The sequence below is a fragment of the Bactrocera oleae genome, chromosome 2, assembly GCF_042242935.1.
Source record: "Bactrocera oleae isolate idBacOlea1 chromosome 2, idBacOlea1, whole genome shotgun sequence".
In the NCBI taxonomy this organism is placed as follows: domain Eukaryota; kingdom Metazoa; phylum Arthropoda; class Insecta; order Diptera; family Tephritidae; genus Bactrocera; species Bactrocera oleae.
Window position 1 is genome coordinate 17,331,477 of NC_091536.1, and position 22,972 is coordinate 17,354,448.

Consider the following 22,972-nt stretch of genomic DNA (forward strand, 5'->3'; position numbering starts at 1 on the left):
TGTACACCAAAAGCTTATTAACTCCCTAAAAAGCTTGGCATGCCGCGGTTGAACAGCAGCTAGCGATGCAAACCAAAAGAGAAATCAACGACAAAATCGCGTTAACGCAGCACATGCAAATGAAAGCTCTAAAATATCTAAAAAAAAAACACAAAGTATAACGAAAACTCTGCGCAAAACGAGCCTCTTTACCCAACATTTGCAATTTGAATTTATAATTTAAGTTCAATATCATATAACGTCCAAAGTCGATACGTATTTTTAGGCTCTTTCTGCTATTCAAATAAAATGGCAAATAAATATTTGATGCGTTTCAAAGCGAAAGCTTTTCAAGCATTTGCTCTGCCAAATTACAAAGTGTATAACATGATGTTTTTGAAAAGCTTTCGTATTTGAACCACAGCTTTTACTACAACTTACGCTTCATTTTGTTAATTAAGCTTTAACAATGTTATTATGCCCTGCATTAAGCTGCATTCGATGTGCTCATTATCAATTCACCCGAAAAGTATTAAAAGTTTAATATTTTAGTATTCTAAAAACTTGTTTTCATTTCATTAGTAAGATGCGGTAGCTAGTAGTTTAAATTCATAGTGAAGCGTGCCATTTCGCCATTGCAATGTCATACGCATTTCTTTCTACAACAGCCTTGCTTTCTTTTTCAACAAATTACATGAGTTAATAATATTTTTCTCACTTAACAATAAAAAGTTATTATGAATATACATATATATTAACATTAAAAGTGCATTACATTAGTTAAAGAGTTTGCATGCTTTTAAACACTTTACAACAAAATCTAACCTCAAAACGCAAATAGAAAAAACTTTCAGGCTATGAATTCAAAGGCTGTTTGTAGGTGACTTAAAAGGATACGGTAAGCTCGCTTAAATCGTTAACTTCTACTTGCAACGGATTGTGAATAAAGTATAAAAAAGAAAAATAATTAAAATTTATTACCAAATGCACTTAACGATGAATAACGTAAAAATTAAAAATATTTACGATTCGGGTTGGAATATTTATTGTGTTTTTATAGCTTTCTATATTTACTTTAGCTTTAAGATATTTAATAATATACCTATGCACACTATATATTTTTTTATGGAGTGAAAATTTGTCCTGTAAAGCTACTACAATCCAGCGAAGTAAACGGTTCACACAGGCTGAAGTTTAAGGGTATTTGCAGCCGATAATAATATAAAATTTCTTATTTTTCTTACATACACAGGAGTTCTTTTAACTACACTCAGTATCACACTCGTATCTAAAACTTTTCAGTGGTCGAAAATGGTTGCAGATAATGACAAAATGTAATACTTTCTACGAAATTTGTTGTTAACTTTTATATAATACGCCACAAAATTAATTGTTTAGGAACTCGAGAAAGTAAGTAATTAATTAAAAACATACATCGCTTTTATTTCAGAAATACGTAGGTTACCTTTTATATTTCGGGATTTGGCAACTCACAACTTAACCGTAAACTTTGACATTTTTGATATGTCATACATAGGAGCGCTATTTTTGTTTTTTACAATACATTAACTTAAAATCTCAGAGTCAAATGGAATTAAATCACAAATATTTTCGCGGGATTATCTGTTACGGCTCCCGGCGTGGATTAATTCACCAACACCTATAGTGAGATTAAGACCATCAGAAGCAATATTGCATGAACATTTGAATCGTGGATTTACGCGTTTGAGCCCGAATGTAAACAGCAATCGACTGTATAGGTGTTTCAAGATGAGCCAACTCCAACAAATGTTGTTCGCGCACGAAGCACTTCCAAGCAAATTGTTGCCTTTGTTTTTTTTTTTTTTTTTTGGAAAACCATACCACTAGAACAATGCAGAACAATAACTTCTGAGTGCTGTACAACCATTTGTTTGCCAGTTATCTTTCAAGAAATGCGGAAAACCAAACCGTCAAATACCGATCACTCTTCGCCCCGATGATGCGAGCTCTCTCACATCAACTGAAACAACTGAATTTTTGAGCACTCACAACATCGACTTGATGTGTTAAAAAGTATACTAAGAGGTCAACGTTTTTAGTCACCGTAAGAGGCGGTTAATGCGTTCAGAACGCATGTTTTGGAGATACCTCAATCAAAGTGAAAAATGTGTGTCGACAATTGGTTTAAGCATGCAAAAAAGTATGGATCTTAATGGAGAATATTTTGAAAAATACTAAACGAGTTTCGATGATTAAAATTTCCTTTTGTTTTCTAGCGCCGAAATATAAAAGGCAACCTTCGTAGTAAGTGTTGAATGCGTGAACTTAACCTGATGTCAAGTCTGTCCGTCAGTACACAGAAATATGTGAGAATTTAAAAACTGCTTCAACTTTTTTGTGCCATAATAATTATTCTCTACCATCATACAAAATCCGATCGTTTATAGTAAAAGATATATGAGAATCTTAGATATAAATCTAAAATGTCTGCTAACATTTGTAATCCAAATTGTTTATCTCTATTTAAAAATCACTACTTCGCTGAATTGTTGCTGTCTTTAATATTAACATTGTATGGTATGCGTTTGAATTAGGTTACTTGGGATTCTAGCTTATCAAACCCTACAAGGATTCCTTTTTTGCATGCTTTGGAGAATTACTGAGAACTCTAATGTTTATCATCTATTACTACTGCCAAATTATTATAATTTATTTTGTTCCTATCAAGTATACTTAACAATATTACGCAACAAAAGTTTACTGTAGTATACCATATACTTATATGCAGGGAGACATAGAAGGGCGCTCGTACTCGCTCACACTCCACTCCACTCACTCACTCGTACACTACCAACACAGTAATGCATATGTACGTATGTGTGTAGGTGTGACCTTAGAGGCAAAATTTTCTAGTGGCATATTGGAGAGAAATGCCAAAGATTGGTCGACAAGAGCAGTTGTAATGAATTATCTAAAGGAAATGGAGACTAGTAATTGAAATTGGCTTTAATATGCTAAGGTTACGCCGAAAAAAAAAAGTTCTACAAATATACTCAATTTTCCGGTTGCTCATTCATTATAGCTGAAATATATATTCAATACTTTTACTCTGCGATTTTATAGTCCTTGTACTAAGCATTCAAAAGTTATAAGCTATTTATTGAAAAGTAAAAATTCAAATTTTTTTCCAACAATTTTTTCGCATTAAGCATACATATGTATAACAAATATTTTCTTAGAATGCAAGTATAAAGTTTTTTCATTTATTTGTTATAACTGCTTTTCATGCTTTAATTTGCGCTATTCTCTGTCCCGCTAGTTTTTTTTGTTTTCTTTTTATTGCTCATTTGAAGTATCCAAATATTTGTGATTACTTTTTGGTTTTTGGATTTTCATTTCTTTTTTGTATTTTTTGTAAAGTTTGTTGGTCTACTTTTCTGTCGAATACATGTGCGAAATTACAGTTTGTGTACAAAGATATGAATGCGTACGCGCCTAAATGTATACATATCTACTTGTGTGATCGAAGTGATACTGCTCAGGGGCTTGCTTGTGAATTTTGAAAGCCCATTTTCATTTCAACTGTACTTATATAGTGCCTGCGTTACTTGTATGTACATACGTATTTACTAGCAATATAAATAGCTACAACAATGCGCAGTATTATCCAAATATTCAACCTGTAAAGCAAATTGAAAGTAAAAACGTAAACCAAAGGCGTGCTATCACTACAAGAACATCAGGAATTTGAGGCAGCTTAGCTTAAACGGCATTTACCATAATTTTGCATTATTGTACATCATACATGTCTAATCAGTGTTAATCATTCAATGTCTTCCTACCAATCCCGTTAATGCAGACCAATATACGGCTTCATATAATGCAGCTGCTACTTCCAATGCATCTCATCATCATCATCATCTCCGTCAGTCACGCGGTTCTGCCGGCAGCATACAACGCTCTGTGGAGGTGCCGCCAGTAGCATCGGCCACCGAATACCGCACCGGAAGTATACATTCCATATCCAGCTCTGAGGGTTCATCGTAAGTGCATCGTCTACTGCGTGATGCGCACGCAATCGATTTTCATATATAAACAAACAAAACAAAATTAAATAAAAAATATCGAAATTTTATTAGTAAAATTTCTTTCGTGTAGTTGCATTTCGCTGTATATACATTTAACAGATAACCGCATGAGTACACCCCACTCTTTTTGTAACATTTTATGAAAGCTTTTAAGCCAGCTCTGAAACCGGTCAAAATTATATTTGTAATGAAAACGCGAATTATGAACTTCAATGTTCGGATTGAAATAAACGAAGCATACTGTTAGGTGAATAGTTTTAGACACAACAATTTCAAGACAATGTTAAAGTAACGGAAACTGGTCCAAAACTGTAAGTTTTAACTAAAGATAGAATTTTTGAAATAAGAGAAGTATACTTTTAGGCATATAGAAGTCATAGAGTATTAAAGTCAGTCATAGAATATTAAAATAACTTCATAATGCTGAAAAAAATTTTAACTCCAGCAACCATTTAGAAGCATAATATCATTAAAGTCAGTTTTGTTAACTATTCAACCATAAATAATCTTAAATTAACAAGTAAGGAAGCAACCGAACATTTTATACTCTTGCAACTTGCAATTATCAAAGCAGGGAAAATACACTCTCTCTCACTCGGGTGTTAGGAAAACTTTACATTAAACATTTACTATTAATTACTCGACGAGATTGTAAATGAATTACAATCATATTTGGTATTTTATTAAATTATATTATAGGTAATATACTCACTTAATTTTTTTACTATATTTTACTTCGCGTATTAAAATCATCTTCAAATGAGATATAAACTCAAGTTTATATAAAAACGTCAAGAGGAGGATCCCAACTCCTTATTTTTGGGTTACAAGGTTTGGACAAACGTGTAGACTAGTTTCATTCATATTTGCACACAATTTTTGAGAAAAGTTCTTCATTTAAGTTTTTTAAAGTATTATTTTGTCAGCTGGAAAGTCGAGGACAGAGAAAGGGATGGGCTGATTGAGTAAATTTTGACATTGCTGAGGTATATTTGAGAGTATATTTTTCAAGCAATTTTGAAATATATAACTTACACATTGAACGACATGTTAGGCATAAGGTTTGTTAGAATAACCAAAAATATAGGCAGTATTTGTGAGTTGGTGTAATTCGTAGACAAAATTCACATATTTTCGGCACTAAACTATATTATACCCAATAATATATGTTAAGCTATAGTATATACAATATACTACGTTCAGTTAATTTTGTTGAGATATCTTACATATTGACTAATATATATGGCATAAGGCCAACAGAAAGTTTGAAAATCTTTTTTTCCAAATATTTATTCTGTGCAAATTTGAATCATATAGCTCGAATGGCTAAGGAATAATATACATTAAACTAAGGGCTTGAGGCCTCGTACACTTATTAAAAATCGTTCAACCATAGATGCCCCTCCCCGCTCTCTATACCACGCTACAGGTTTATTTAATAGTTTACTGCTTAGTAATGGCATTTTATGGGGTTTCGATTAATAGCATTTTGTGGGCGTGGTATTGGTCCGATTAACACTGTTACAACATGTTGCAAGGGTATTAATATACCTTATACTACGAATACATATTGTAAATAAGCTTAGCATACTTTCAGGCGATTAAATGCGATATGAGATTGGTTTACTATTTTAAATCATAGAAGTTAAAAAGATCGAATGATAACTTAATAATTTAACTGAGTATTATATATTATATGTATATATAATGAAAGAGTTGGGTGTACTTCTGAACAATAAAATCATGCAATAAATCTAAGTGAAAGTGAGCCTTGCCTTTGCTGCTGCCTGACTGCGTACCACTACATCTTTCCTCGCTGTCCGTCTATCTATTACGGTTCATGTTTATATTATTTCTTCTCACTTGCTTATCTTCCGCTTACCTCTATCTATCGCCGCATACTGCTTCAACTATGTCTAATTTTTGTTCGACTTCTCAGTTTCATTTCGACTTTTCACTCTATCTTTGCTCCTTCCTTCGTGGTGGCATCGTGCAGCGGCAACTAGCACGAAATTGAATTAAAGTTCTCTATTCGTTGTGTTTAAAATATTTTTGTACAATCTTTCTGTGCTCTTGTGTAATTTAAAGTGATATTTGTTTCCTCTGTTTGCGGTGCAATTATTTCAGATTCTGCTTTTGATTTAATCTTCAGGAATTTTTGCGTATCTATTTGTGTGTTTATTATTTATAACCCTTTTGTTTTTTGCTACCTTTATCTAACCGTTTAACAATTTCGTACGCATTTATGTACATAATATATGGATACATGTATATGTATATAAACCTTCGCTTTTTGGTAATATTTACGCTTAATAATATTATAATAATTCAGCACGCACACTTTCTAAGTTTTTCTACATAAGAAAAAGTTTTTATTTATTTATTGAAAACATAGTTAATATTCTATAAGCATGGGTTAAGTAGAAAATCATTTAAAGTACATATTTATCACTTAAATTTTTTAAATTAATTTATTTAATTTTAATTTTAATTGTTATAATATACAAGAGACAACATTTAATTATGAATATATTAAAATACAATAATTGAACAAAAACTGTAAAATATAATTATACATTAGCCACTTTTTAATTAGTTTTATTTTTTCTCGTAAGCAAATTTAATAATTGTTTCATTTAATTGAAATCCGTTGCTCATCTTTTACTCAGAATCTAGATTAGATTTTATAAAGTACATTCATACTAAATTATTCATTGCTAGTATCTCAGAATGTAGTATTGTATACGTAAAGGGTGTTATTTTAGACATGTGGTTTACAAGAAGAAATAAAAGGTATATAACGTAATGTTATGGCCCAGAATGTAGCTTTATTATAAAGATAAGGGTTTGCCATAATGTTTTTAAAATGATTTCGGGCAAGAGACCATCGCGGCTGGCTCGAATAAATTCAAGCCGAAAAATTGAATTTTCGACGATTTTTAGCAGTTGGGGCCGTCTTTTAGCAGTAACGCCGAATATTTTCTTCCAAGGTGTCAATCTTCTTGGGCTTAGTTGCTGAGAGAAGCGACTGTACATAACTCCAAAAAAAAAATCACCCAGCCGTGTCAAATCACACGACGTTGGAAAACATGCCACAGTCCCACGACGCGAGATGCGGATGCTCTCACCAAAAGTTTCCTTTAAGAAATGGTTTGTTGCGTTGGCTGTATGGCATGCAGCGCCATCTTGCGTTAACTATATCAGCATACTCCAATTTAGGCACTTTTAAAGAAATATTGACCAATAATTTTCTCTGCTTATTGACGTGAGCTTTATCGCTGAACAAAATTTCTTGTGCAAATCGGGATCGGTAGCCAACTCATTTTGTACTCATTCGCCGAACGTGTGACACGCTCGATGGTCGTTTGACTTCAATTCTTGCACAAGTAGGTTTTTGTAAGACCGCAAACCAAGACTCGTCCGCAAAATTTTCCATAAAGTGTATAGGCAGAGGTCCAATCAACTACATCGTGGTGTGAAACCGATCCATGGTTGCTCGATGTACCGACTTTGCTAAGCGATTATGTCGACCGAGTATTGCAAGCAGCGCGCCATGCGTCGCGCGAACCGAACTATTACTTTGGTAATACTTGTAAATTTGGAAAACCAAACAGAGTATAAATCAGTTAACAGCTATCAAATAATTCAGCTCCGAAAAAGTATTGCTCCATTGAAAACCACACGTCTAAAAAAACACTCGTTTCAACCCAATAAAAATATGGGTTTAGCTGTTGTACCAAAAAAGTTGCAAAATATTTATTTATAGCGCTTTGACGATCATTGACGATCACGTTGGGCAAATACTGTCTTCGTCATTCAAACCAGCCATCAACATTTTGAGTCTGCTTCAGAGTCTATTCAGGGCTGTAAGATGGCGTTCACATTGAAATTCTTTTGTCGCTCATTATCGGCAAATTCTCTTTTCGTGTCGCTCTGTGCGTTCACATGAGCAAAAAGAGTCCAGCAACTCGCGTCGAGTTTTTCTGTCATTCCTTTTTAAAAAGTTTTCGCAAATGTTTGTGGGGTATGTCTACTCGATACTTAGAGCGTATTCCAATAGAATGTATTGAATACCCGCTATTAATATTTTAAAGGCCAAATGTATGACCCCGTAAAACCCGTAATTTTTTTACTCTAGATTTTTTTCTATTTGTTATAAAACATTCTTAAGCTAATTACATTTCTAGTTTTCAATAATTTGTACATTGATATTCGAACTAAATCATTAACGGTTAAAAGAATTAAATATAACAAGTAAGGAAGGGCTAAGTTCGGATGTAACCGAACATTTTATACTCTCGCAAAGTCAAAGGGTATACTGGTTTTAGTTTCCTTTGTGGATCTTGCCTTGTTCCTTGTTCTATGTGGACCGATATTTTCGGTAAAAAGGCAACTATAGGCGTAAGGGTCCACAGATTCGGTACCTAGGGGCTTGAACAGTTTTGGTTCGATTTAGACAATTTTTGGTCACAAGGTGGCATACTTTAAACGTATTATTCACGCAAAGTTTTACCCCGATATAATCATTGTTGCTTGATATGCATAGTGAAAAGTGAAAGAAACAAATGGAATTGAAAATGGTGTTATATGGGAAATAGGCGTAGTTGTAATCCGATTTAGCCCATTTGCGCAATATAACATAGAAATATGAAAAGAACGTTATGCACCGAATTTGGTTGAAATCGGTTAAGCAGATCCCAAGATATGGGTTTTCATCTAAAAGTGGGCTGTGCCACGCCCACTGTCTAATTTTGAACGCGGTTCCTAAAAATTCATCTCATACAATCCCAGAGATAAAATTTAATGTCTCTGGCGTGTTTAGTGCTTGATTTATCGCGCTTTTAGTAGTTTTTAACAGTACCGTTATATGGGGAGTGGGCGGAGTTGCCACCCGATTTCAACTATTTTCACAGCGTCAATAGAAGTGCTAAAAACATTTGCTTCCAGTGAATTTTGTTATAGCATTAGCTGTTTAGGAGATATGCACATTAAACCTATTAGAGGCGGGACCACGCCCACTTTTTAAAAAAAAATTTTAACTACAGATGCCCCTCCCTAATGTGATCCTGTGTACCAAATAACAGTCTTGTATCTTATTGCGGAGCTTAGTTATGGCAAGTTATTTGTTTTTGATTAATGGCGTTTTGTGGGCGTGGCAGTGGTCCGATTACGCCCATCTGCAATACCAACCGTCTCACGGTACCAAGAAACATGTCTACCAAGTTTCATAAAGATATCTCAATTTTTACTCAAGTTAGAGCTTGCACGGACGGACGGACGGACAGACGGACGGACGGACAGACGGACGGACGGACAGACAGTCACCCGGATTTCAACTCGTCTCTTCATCCTGATCATTTATATATATATAACCCTATATCTAACTCGATTAGTTTTAGGTGATACAAACAACCGTTAGGTGAACAAAACTATTATACTCGGTAGCAACAGGTTGCGAGAGTATAAAAATAATTAAATATGATAACATCTTAATATTTTATGCAAATATAAAAAAAGTAAAAGTGACTCCATTTTTATTAAAAATTCATTTAATAATGTTAAACACTACTTAAAATTTAATTTAAATATTGTATTTTTGAGTATCTTGATTGTATACTTATTCAGAATTTTTCAAAATATTTCTATTATTCTATGCATATTTGCATATTACATATATTATAAAAAATAATAATAGTAAATAAAATACCGAAATTCAAATTTCCTACATATCGTAGATATTCCATGAAAAGAATTTCAAATGAAAAGGAATGTTAAATTGCGTAACAGCGATTTCTCGCTAACAAGAACCCAAAGCGTGCCACCCAAGCACAAGCGAAACGGTCCTTTCGTCTTTCTTCGTCGTTCCATCGCCAACAAAAACTCGGTTTGGGCGACAAAAGAGTCCGTGTATGAACTGGGATTCAGCACTCGAACTCAAGTTTGCAATCATTAGATAATTTTTGAAAACAATCAGAGTAGGATGATTTAGAAATGAAAGGAAAAGTAATTTACAGGCAAACTTTGGACAGAAAGAGGAAGGGGTGTAACGTGGTTGAATTTTAAAGGTTTAATAAAAACAGTTTAGCTCTATTTCCCGCAAAAGTAAAAAACCCATAGAAAAAGGTATATTATATAAGTTATTATTATATGATCTGGAACTTTTGAATTATTACCTTTTTCACATTCACTTCAAAATGCATGTAAAAAAATCATATATCCACGTTTTTGAGTTTTTAAATTTTTTCTTGTGCCACAAATTTATCCTTTCGCAAAATTTAGTGTAAACTTAACCGGTTTTGTCCCAAATACACTGAATTTTTTCATTTGAAATATTAATTTATTATTTTTATTTCGACTGAAAATTGAAAGAAACCATAATTTTAATCAAAAGTTTTCATGTCAAAATATCAGAATTTTTTAAAAACTCAGTAGGATTTTTGTTGAAATCTCTATCGTCTGATGTTATCAAAAATATGTTTATTCATTATTAAAGAAAATTTTCTCAGAAAATGCAAAACAAAACCCTTTGATATAATTTTTTTTTATAATTCATGCCTTCTGGTTACTAGAAGGCTAGAAATTTTGATAATAAATGAATGAAGTGATATACCATTTTAATAAATTTTTCTACTTTTAAAATGTATAACACAAATTCCTCCCTTTAACCTAACATTTATTTAAGTATGGTATACGCAACATACATAAATATAAGCAAAAAAACTCTTTGACAGTTTTTTTTATATATGAAGAGCTTTATTTCCACGTAAATACATATCCAAACATTTTTTTTGAATATCTAATAAATATACATATATAAAAAAAATATTATTGCACATGCATATCTAAGATGCTTCAAATTTATGGTAAAAAGCTTTTGAACCACATATAGTATTTATTTGTAAGCATGCATTCTAAAATTTTCTCTATATTTCCAAAATATATCTACATATATTATTTTCCACCACCTTATACAGCAAATTTTTTGAGCACCTAAGGCACTTGTCTATACATATTTACAAAGGAGTACACTGAACTGACTTAAAATTCTCAAAATGCATGCTGTAGTACAAACAAACAAAGTACTTTTATAGTTTTGTGCAAATTCCATTGAACTTTTCAAAAATTTCCACCACTACCACCACTCACCATCTACATTACCAAAATATTGTATACCACAACCAAAATAAACTTACAAATACTCGTATACTCACATACGTTTCTCTATATCTCCCTGTGTATAACTGGAACTTGTAAAATTGATATTGTATACTTGCTCTTCAAATGTTATTTAAAATATATAAATATTATTTATTTTGAAAATTTCTCAATTCTCTATTTTATTGTATTCAATGCAATATTTATTTGTCTATTCATATGTATATATTTAAATACACACACACTTTGCACAAATTAATTGGCAAAATTTGCTACAAATATCAATTTTCTCTCTTCCAACGTGTGCTCGACAAAAAAATATCAAAAAAAATATATTCAAAAAATATGAAAAATAAACCAACACGCTGTGAAAATTGCAAAATGCATAGATTTTCACCATCGCTGCGTGGCAACGATGGTCAGCTGTCGGAGTTCATAGACGGTTTGGGGCCCGGTCAACTAGTTGGGCGGCAAGTGTTGGGCGCACCATCGCTGGGTGATATACAGTTATCAATGTGCCATCAAAAGGGTTTCTTAGAAGTAGAAGTTATACGCGCTAGAGGCTTACAGGTACAAAAGAATGTCAATTTATTAAAAAACCAGCAGTTAAATTTTTAAAACCTCATTGCTTTGTGTAGCAAAAGCCGACGTCGAAAATGCTTCCCGCTCCTTATGTTAAAGTATACTTGGTTTCTGGTAAACGTTGCATTGACAAGATGAAAACTTCGACGGCAAGGCGCACATTGGATCCGCTCTATCAGCAACAATTGGTATTCAAGCAGCCATACCAAGGATGCATTCTGCAGGTAATTTAACGTTTTGAGCTGAAAATGGTCTAAATTAGTTTTATGTAACGAAAATTAAGTTTTCAGCTTTTACATTTTTTTTATACCCTGAACAGGGTATATTAAGTTTGCCATGATGTTTGTAACATCCAAAAAGAAACAACAGCGATCCTATAAAGTATATACAAAAATGATTCGCGTGACGAGCTGAGTCGATTTAGCCGTGTCCGTCTGTATGTGCGTCCGTCTGACTGCATATATACGGAGTAGTTTCTCGGTTTTTGAGACATCGATCAGAAATTTCACACCCGTACTTTTCTCACAAAAATCTGTTCATTTGTCGGAATGGCCGATATCGGACCACTATAGCACAAATCTGCCATAAAAACTGACCGATCAATGTTTATGTTAGAAATCTTTGTATTTGTCGAGGGTATTATAGCGTCGGTGTAACCGAAGTTAACGTTTTTTCTTGTTTTTGCATTCATAAAAGCATTTCCAACTTATACTTTATTTTTCCTCTTTTTCTACAAGGTGACCGTTTGGGGTGACTATGGCCGCATTGAGAAGAAAGTTTTCATGGGTGTGGCACAGATAATGCTCGACGATTTAAACTTATCGAACATCGTCATCGGCTGGTACAAACTCTTTGGAACAACATCACTGGTCAGTTGTCCCACTAATTTAGGTCTATCTAGGCGCTCATCAATTGCATCACTTGACTCACTCAAACTATAGAGCACACAAGCTTTCTACCAAAATATACATCATATACTCAAGTAGAAAAATTGGCTTATACTACAAAAAAAGAAATTTATTATCCAAAAATTTCTTCCTTAAAACTGTTGGAAATTTCAAACGAAAACTCTGCAATAACAATTAGTTTAGAAAATTGGATTTATAATTAGATTTGACAAATTACAAAACAATTACACGCAGCTCAAGAACTACTCATACGATTGCATTTGTAGTTTAGGCACAATGCAGCGCAAAATTAAAATTACAAGAAAATTAGTAACTGCAATTGTTGATACTGCAAACGATATACTTGCATATTCCACTTGACTTATTTAAATATTTTTACTCTAAACATTAACTGTACTTAATTACTTACTTATAACCTCTTTCAAATGCTTCGTTATTGCTTGTGTCCACATATTCAGTACTCGTTCTCCACGCTCGAACTAGAAACAGAAAAAACCAATTAAGCAACAACATTTATGGGATTCGATATATTTTATATATATATATTACATACATATAAATATATATACGAGAGTATAGCACACATGACATGTATATACACTACACAACAAGCACTCCAATTCTCAAATATAAAACAACTTAACTATATCGAATATATGCAAAAACAACCACAATACTAAAATTAATAATGAAATCCAACTCCACAAAAAAAAGTACCAAAAAATTTAATCTGCTACAAAAAATTCATAATGTAAATTGTAATGGAAAATATAATTGAAATGTGCAAAATTACCGTAGAGTCCACACTCGTTAAGTAGACATTTCACCGATCGTTTTAGTCGTTTGGCATTGAATCGCTCAACGTAGTTTCTAGGTATGTCCTACCCATCTTTAAAAACATGATAACATTTTCTACCTATGTTATGAGAATTGCATTTATTTTATTTTTTTCTTAAACCCTTTTTGCATTGTGACTTTTCTTTTGTTTTTTGATATTTGCATGAATGGAATGTATTTTAAGCGATTCCCTTTTTTTGGCTTGCGAAAACTCCTGCAACTACATTTGAAATAACAACTACAATTGTAATTTATTACACATACATATTTGACATTATATACTCAATAGAATTTTCTTCATTTTTTTACGTTTTTTTTTTAATATTGCGTTGACATTAATTACATTAGTGAAACATAGTATTAATCCCAATTTAGACCGAAATTTGTATGTGTTATATTATAATAAATCAATAGTCTTTTAAATTCCATACTAGTCATAACGTATATTCATACTTCTGATTATACTGAAACCCTCTATCCTTCCATCAAGATCAATATGAATAATATGACGAAACACCTCAAGTTTTACAACAAAGTTTTTGCTTATCTGTCAACATGAGTTACCACATTAAACACTGTGAAAGCCGTGTTATTCTTATTAACAGAAAAACAATATTATATTGTACAACTAGTGCATTTGACAAAGTATCTCCCTACTTTCGTTCATGATGTCACGAACTAATTGACTTTTCTGTCACAGGCGCTAAAAAAATAATTATGATATGGTACTGTCACTATTTATTATTTGCTCATATAATACTCACCATATCTCGTATAACTGTTTCCACGAACAATTTAAAAAAGATCGGGCGTCATAAGATATTGATTAAAGGAGATTTTTCATTTTCGAAAAGAACTTGCAGCTTACTTCCTCCCTAAACAGTTCTACATAAAATAGCAAGATAATAAAGTGTTCAGATCCTACCATTTTTTGCCCCAGCTATAGGTTTATTTCAATAGCAAATTACTTTAACATGTAAATGTTACACTCTTTCACATCAAGATTCGATACCTATAAAGAACTGCAAGAAATTAAAGTATAAGGTCTCTAGAGATTCTGACAACATATCTTTCTGAACAAATAAAAAAAATATTTTATTCGTCCTAAGTATTTATACAATTTTTTTATTTTTTATTTTACTCAATTTCATTATATGTATAACTGCTATATAATCAATTGTAAACAATTATACTTTACAATACACAATTTTAGTTTCAAACAAATTACACACCTGACATAACTTCAAATCAAAATGGCTAACAGAATAACGGCTGTATTCATCAATAATCTGATAAGTCAATAAATTATATGTACATAATTTAACCAGCAATAGTTCAAATACTACAGCCAACATTTAGTCTGTACATTTTTCAATATAAAAAAAAATATTAGTATTTTAGCGCTAACTAATGTACATAGATGCCTTCGATGTAGGAAAAAATCCCCCATAAATTGTAAATTGCAAAGAAACCTTATGATATCCGATAAAAATATGTCTCTTTTTTAAAAGCTATATACTTGTAGTATACGTAAATATTTTAAAGTTACCATAACGTATACGAAAAAAGCTTGAAAAGTTTTAAGGCTTTCACCCATGGCGTTATTTAGTACCATTAACGATGATACATTCATATTTATACATATTCGACCACATGATTTTATCTAAAGTTGGAGCAGAACTTCCTCTTTTCACAAGAAAAGCAGATACACTTGGACCATCATATGAATCTTTGTTTTTGTTGTTTAGTCAATCGCGGTAGGTCGTTGCTCCGACTTTATCTGAATTTTGTCAATCAGCTAATCAGAAACATATGTATGGTAATATGTTAATAATACAAGGCTCTTAATGGGTTGTCCACTGCCGTATTAATAGTTAAACAGTTGCGAGTACTGTAATAGTACGTTGACTGTTGTCGAGCTTTTGGTGTATAGAGCTTTCAGAGTATGTATATATGTATATAATCTATCTGCTAAATAAAAACAAATATCCGGCTTAATTGCACTTAGACTGAATTCATATAAACGATAGACAGGATATGCTTAAGCAAATAAGATTGATAACATTCTTATTAGTAAAAAATAGCGCTCATTAACTGCCAAATGGAAATCATACTTATAGCTAGTTTTTAAATGAAATAAGAATGTTGCCTTAAAAGCACAAAAAGCTTATTAAAAAGTTTCGCAATTCAAAACCTAGGGACGTCCAATTGTTTGGCCCGGTGAATCGGTCATACTCGAAGAGGAAGGCGAAGAGATGCAGGTGAACTAAAGTGGCTACAGCAAAGCCAAAATAAAAGCAACCACGACCTGGCGAAGTAAGTGTGAAGTACACGTTTATTGTGAAAATAAATAAATGCGCTGCGCTTTTAGACAGTCTATATAAGCTGGGTTAGTTAACGCCATTTTGCTTTGAATTGCTGTATTGCTGACACTTACATAAATGGTATTGCCTTTGATTCTACAAAATAAACCCGTTTTACATCAGATACATGCACACACACCTTTTGTTGTCTATTTTCTCTGTAACTTTTCTTTTTAATTACGTCAAACAATTCGCATATAATCGATGATTGAAACTCATTTGGCCTGCAAGTCCTATTGTACCCCCTAAAACTTACACCAAAGCACCGTTACGAAAATTGAACAACCAAATACAACAAAACTAAAACATTATCCTCGAATGTACTATAAATGGTCTTCACGTTTGCCACCAATGTTTGCTCATTATCCATCATAACCCCAACAAACACAACACTAATATAACGGCATTACTTACTATATTCATATGTGTTTACAGTAACCCCTGCATAGAGCTGCTTCCACAGCAGCGGCGCGAACCTAAATCGCTGACTTAGCTGGGAAACGAAAGGAAAAAAGAGAGCATATACCGAGCAAATACCGAACGAGCCGGCAAATTACGCGTCGGATAACGTGAACGTGTACGCACGAGCTGCAGGTGAGCGCTTAATGGCGCTCGTGACTTTGGCGACAAGAGCAGCTCAACGGCAACTTTTTGAATTTACACATAAGTAGGAAGCACACAAATAACAAAAAACAAAAAGAAAACAAAATTTGCATATAAATATATTTAGAATATTTTTAAATTATTATGTTTTTCTAAGCTAAATATTACGATAAATATATATGATAATGATTATAACGTTGAAGATAAATATAAAGCTAAAAATAGGACAATGGAGCGTATGTAGTTGAAGTTGGGCGTTTAGTTTAAAGATACGACTTGGTGATTTATATAATAGTGATCATATTTGTAGTGCTGACAATGATGTTGTTTAGGAAGAGAACAGATAAAAGATGCATTTAATACTACAAACTTGTAAAATAATACATACACACATACATATATATATGTATATACATAAAGAGTAAAGCAAGTGAGTAAAAAAAGGATTTATTATTAATAAATAAGTTTAAAGAGCTAAAAAAAATTAAAAGTGATGCAGTTTTAACGGCATTATTTATTACGTCTTATTCTTATAATCATAAGTGAAACAATATGTAAAAGTATTGTTAGAAAATATGCTAATAAAGTCATAATATATCAATAAAAAAAACAGCTAAAACACAAAAAGAAAAACTCTACTTAATTGGCTATTAATTACAAAAAAAAAAAAAAATTATAACAATAATAAAATACTAACGACAGAGAATTTTACGATAAATATTTATGAAAATAAAATAAATCGGAGCACACTCAGTTAGAAAAATATTCATACATTTCTAACAATAAATTTGTGCTCTACTATATTGATATGGAAGAGAAAAAAAAAAGTTAAATTATATATTTGTAAATACCAATTGAGCGATTATCACTATAAAAAAAGCTACATACAAATACATACACACGCGTATACCAATTAAATCTACAAAAAGAAAAAATATATATAAATTCAATTTTGTCATGCATATTTACAATACTATATAAAAATGAAAATCTAAAAATCCAAAATAATTTTCTACAAAAAATGCAAACTATCACTTACGGCAGCAAGAGCAGAAAAATACGGTATTAGCAATAACTGCGTTTCCACCAGAGTGCTGCAAACAATTTTTATGCACTTCAATGATTTTATGCTGCAGTACTGTTTAAAGCGTGAGTCTGATCATACTCGTACATATGTATGTAAAGAGAGTGCTTAGTTCCGCAGAACTTTTGTTGCCCCCATCATCATCATCCATATTTGTTTTAATTAAATTTATCTTTACAGAAGTCAGTTCCAAGAAAATACCTACAAAATTTGTAATCTCAGTAAATCAGTAAATTGGAAATAGAAATCTAAAAGATACGCAAATCTTTCAACTTTAATTTTTCAACTAAAATTGTGGTATCTTCATAAGTATGAGCAAAATAAATTTCTCTCAAAAACAATATTATTATTGAAAATTATTACTGTTTAAAACTGAATAAATATTAAAAATCTCACCAAGTGAGCTTATAACAAGTTTCACAAATATTTAAAACTAACTTTCGAATAAAATGTCTTATCCACTATTAGATACAAGATTTTAAAATGAAAATGTTTATGGAATTAAGAACTTAATTCGTCTGAAACAACAATTTAGTCAAATAATCGATATTTTTTAGTTATATAAACGAGGGTTGCCTTTTATATTTTGGGATTAGAGTAAAAAAAGTATTAATCAACGAAAATCACTTTATTGGTTTTCCAAATATTCTCCATAAATATACATACACTTTTGCATGCGTTTGAAACAATTCTCTAAGCACTTTTGCCACTCTAACTGGGGTATCTCTAAAACATGCGAACGCATCAACCGCCTCTTCAGGTTAACGGACCGAAGAAAAAGAAATCATTCGGTGCGAAGTCAGGACTATACGGTGGAAAACACATCAAATCGATGCTTTAAGTGCTCAAAAATGCAGTTTCAGTCGATATGCAAACGCTCGCATTGTCGTGGTGAAGAGTGATCCATCTTCGACGATTAGTTTTCCGCATTTCTTTAAAGACAACTAGCAAACAAATGGTTGTGTACCACTCAGAATTTATTGTTCTGTGTTGTTCTAATAGTACGGTTGTGACATGTCCAGTTTTGCCAAAAAAGAAAAACAGACAACCATTAGCTTGGAAGTGCTTCGTGTGCGAACCACTTTTATGGCTTCGACTCATCTTGAAATACGATTGACAGATTGTATGGAATCCAAGTTAAACAAATTTTTTACAGTCAATGTTCATCCAATATTGATTGTAGGCTGGTCCCACTTATGCCTATAGTTGTCTCAATCTCAGTTTGCGCACAGCATTAACAGTTTCCGGAACCGCAATTGATTTTGGACGATCTTCACGAAATTCATCTTGGAGTGAACTACGATTTAATCCATCATACCATAGATAAACACATAGTTAATCCACACAAAAAGTTGTACAAAATAACAGTGCAAAAATGTTTACGATTTAATTCCATTTTTTGACCAAGATGCATATTTAAAGTTACTGTAAACGACAAATAGCGCTAGTATATCAAAACATTTTGAGTATGTATAACATCAAAAATTGTAAACATTACGATAAAGTTGTGAGTTGCCAGATTGCAACACTGGGATAGCCAAATCCCGAAATACAAAAGGCAAGCTACGTATTAGCGATTTGTATAAGTAAATTAAAATACATGAGATGTCTTCATACATATTTTCACATATGTAACGGTAAATTTTTACGGGTTACTTATTTTCTTTTACTTTACCAATTTTTACGTGAGATTCAGCTCCAATGACTGATTAAAAAAATATTAGGTGAACAACAACTTTTTACTTAAAAATTCTGATGAAAACAAGAATTGTCAGGGGATTTGGTTATAAATTATTAACATAAAGCTATACAATTGAAATTCGCAAACAATTTTTTTCCTAATTTATTACACAAAAAGGAAAAAGTTTGTCTCATCATAGCATCGACTCTAAGTATGTACATATGTATATAATTGTTCTGCGGATGTGTCGAATTGTCTACAGAGTCGATGACATATCTTAATTTTTGAATAAACACCTTCCGTACTCATATATTTACAGCTAATGCTTTCTCATACAAATACACACACATATACATGCATATAACTACACAAATAATATATATCAATGTATATACTAAATGCTTATAAAAAATGTTAGCAAAATTTTGTAATCACACAAAAATTAAATAGCTTTTTTTAATAATACTTATAAAAAAGAGTATTGAACAGAAAATAAAACAATAAAAATACATTTAATAAAAATCAAAGTACCTTCTTATAGAATGAGCTGTAAAAACGATACCTGCTTGCAACTAAAAATCGAAAAGAAAACAAAAAAAATTCATCGCACATATACATACTACATACATGCATATTTAATATTTTAATTTGATTATAAAAACAAAAATGTTTTTTGAAAGCTTAAGCTCGATTGTAACGTAAGGAAAAATGTAGGCACACGCTAACATACGAGTAAATATATATGTATATACAGACAACCGATCAAGGTATATATATATGTATATTGCTTATATTGAATTTTATTTTTAATTATTTCAGCTTTCAATTTATAAACATTTAGAAACAATTTTATAAACACATCTACATACAAATAGCATTATCTAATTTAAATGAATGCACTCAAAAGAACTCACTTAAAAGCATGCTTAGAATATTTGAAAATAGCGAGATGGCTTAGAAAACTTATTCGACTTTTAGTAAAGCATTCGAAATTTATTGAAAAATTAAGCTGCTTATTCACGTTAATTTCATAATATTATTTTAGATCGAGCATACTTCCAGTTCTCTGGTTTGGCATGCGCAGAAAACACATAAAATTTCCGACTTTCTCACAAATATATTTTTGCACTTTTCTAAAACAGTTGAAGTATGTAGTAGACTTTCGGAAATTGGATTTATAAGCCGTTGTTTTTTAATGAAAGTCATGTTTGTGGTGCTATGACAATTAAGAAAAGAGAGATAATATTCTGCCCATTAATTCGCAAGTCGTTGTTTAATTTTATCATAAATATTAGTTTTAATAGCAAGCTACACCTTAGGATGAAATAGAGTTGAAACCTTTTTCAAAATTTTTATTAGACTTCAAAATCGCTTCGCTTAAGTTGACTTAAGCTATGTTAATTAGGCATCACACGCGCCATTCCTAATAGCAAAACTGGTCAAGCATGTGCAAAACTCAATTTGTTTAGCATTAAAGAAAGCGAATGTACGACATTAATGAGATATACGCAAACTTTCTTGTAGCGAAGTCAACTCACTAACTTTGTTATTGCTTTAATATGTTAACTGTTTTACAAGAGTGCAGCGCACAAAGATAGCGAGCAGAGATATAACGAATCGAATACGCCAACAATATAGAGCATGAGCTAAATCAATTCGCAGAACAATGTTACAAGTCTTATTCTTATTTCAAGAGAATAGAAAACCTTTCTTACTTAGCCGTCTTCTCTACAGGCAATGGCAATAATCGCCGAGATTATTCCTATCAATATATACTAACAACCGTTTGAAGTCGCTTGTACAATAGCTCTCTCAATTAGTCGAATAAAATTAAGACACATACTTCATATGGAAGAAACCAAAACCTTATGTTAATAAGTAGCGTAGAACCATCCTTCAGTAAATGCATAATTAACTAGCTTGGTTGATCGATTCAACGAAAAAGCTGTCAAAATCGCTCACCAGACTTACATCACTGTTTGACTTACAAAACTTTCGTTTGTCAACACAAAAACATATTTGAATATTCTTTCCCACCAAAAATGCGCAGCTTTTAAAAAGCTAAAAGCAATATTTATTTCTAAATCAAAATCGACCAACTTTAATTGGTATAAACCATTTTCAACAAAAAGTTTTTCTGTCATAAAAAAAACGAACGCACAAATGGCAAGTGAAATGAGTTTTGGAAATTTTGTAAATCTAACGTGTAGAAGGTTAATAGTATAGTAAACTTAAATATGGACATAAGTGAACAGATACACAAAAATTTTCACAACTGCATTATCATTTACACACACACACACGCATGTACACTTTGCTTTTCAAAATTTCTCCGTCCATTGATTGCATACTCAAAGGAGAAATTGTAAAGTCGACAAAATTTTTCATTAGCACAAAACATAAGCCATCCATTGAAAGCATCCTACTTACAGACAATGCGTGCAATAGGTATGTATACATAAACTGCATACAGATATCTTGGTATATATAATACATATGTATGAAAATTCACGAAATATATATTATATATACATACATACAAGAGAGTGAAACATAAAAACTACACAAACATACATATATATATTTATACTGCATAAGCAATTTGAAATATTTACCGTTGTTATGCATACAAATACATACATAACATGCTACCAATATTTATGGCCAATGCGAATAAAATTAAATAAATATAGATATAGCGCGCTTTAATTTACATACATACAAACATAGTGACATCTTCTACAGCATTAAGTAATTTTACATAAAAAATATTAAAATTTAAAAAATCAACAAATAAAATATTTACCTACATAGAAATGTTTCAAAAATTTATACAGCCGTTAACTTTTTCCAAGTTTTTCATACTCACATACCTACTTGCACATACATATGTATGTATATATGCGTGTCAGGTATTTTTTCTAGCATAATTTTGATACAAAAACTAATTTAAAAGTTATTTCAGAATATAGCTAACGGGAAGTGAGCCCAAACTGCTTTAAAAATGGTTTACCGCCTTTTTTCAAACTCACATACACACAACATACATACCCATTTGAGTTTTTGTAGAATTTTAAGTGCAAAAATTTATAAATTTTTTTTTTAATTAGCAAACTGTCTATAAAAAATGCAACTTTTACAGCATTTTTCGCGTGAAAATATTAATCACAACTATTTTTCATCAAAATCAAGAACACTTTTAAATAATTAAATACAAAACTAATTCAAGCCAACATACAAATAGGCATATACTAAGAAGCCATATATAACGCAGATACATAAGAACATTTTTTCATTATTTACATTAATGCAGGTTGTCAATAGCAAAAGAAAAACAAAAAAAAGACACAGAGAACATTTCAATCCCCTTTACCACATTTCTTTTCATAACAAAAAGATAATTAAATAAAAAACACAGCATTTTTTCCAAAAAAATACATACAAATAATGCATTATTGAAAATAAAAACAAAACCGTTACTGATTACTTACAACTTTAAAAACAAACACATACACACACTAAGAGAATGGTACTAATATAATAAAATCAAGACAAAGCAAAAACCAGATATTTAAATGCATAATATTAATTATAACTACACTATTATTATTAACTATATCTATCCTTTTCTCTCTCGACGCTAGAACGAATGTCGAGAAACGACAATAAACTGTGAAAATGTATTAAAACCAAAAAAAAAACTTTAAAAA

At 31.6% G+C, this 22,972-nt stretch overlaps 1 protein-coding gene across 1 annotated transcript in view; it reads left to right on the forward strand.

Annotated features, from left to right (window-relative positions):
- Positions 1-22,972, forward strand: part of Rim (Rab3 interacting molecule) — an 82,868-nt gene extending 59,896 nt beyond the window's left edge. Inside the window, exons 18-23 of the mRNA XM_070109991.1 lie at positions 3,821-4,004; positions 11,594-11,774; positions 11,843-12,010; positions 12,524-12,655; positions 15,730-15,847; positions 16,330-22,972. Of these exons, the coding sequence (XP_069966092.1) occupies positions 3,821-4,004; positions 11,594-11,774; positions 11,843-12,010; positions 12,524-12,655; positions 15,730-15,801 (737 nt within the window). The 3' untranslated portion in view covers positions 15,802-15,847; positions 16,330-22,972. The remainder of the gene's footprint in view (positions 1-3,820; positions 4,005-11,593; positions 11,775-11,842; positions 12,011-12,523; positions 12,656-15,729; positions 15,848-16,329) is intronic.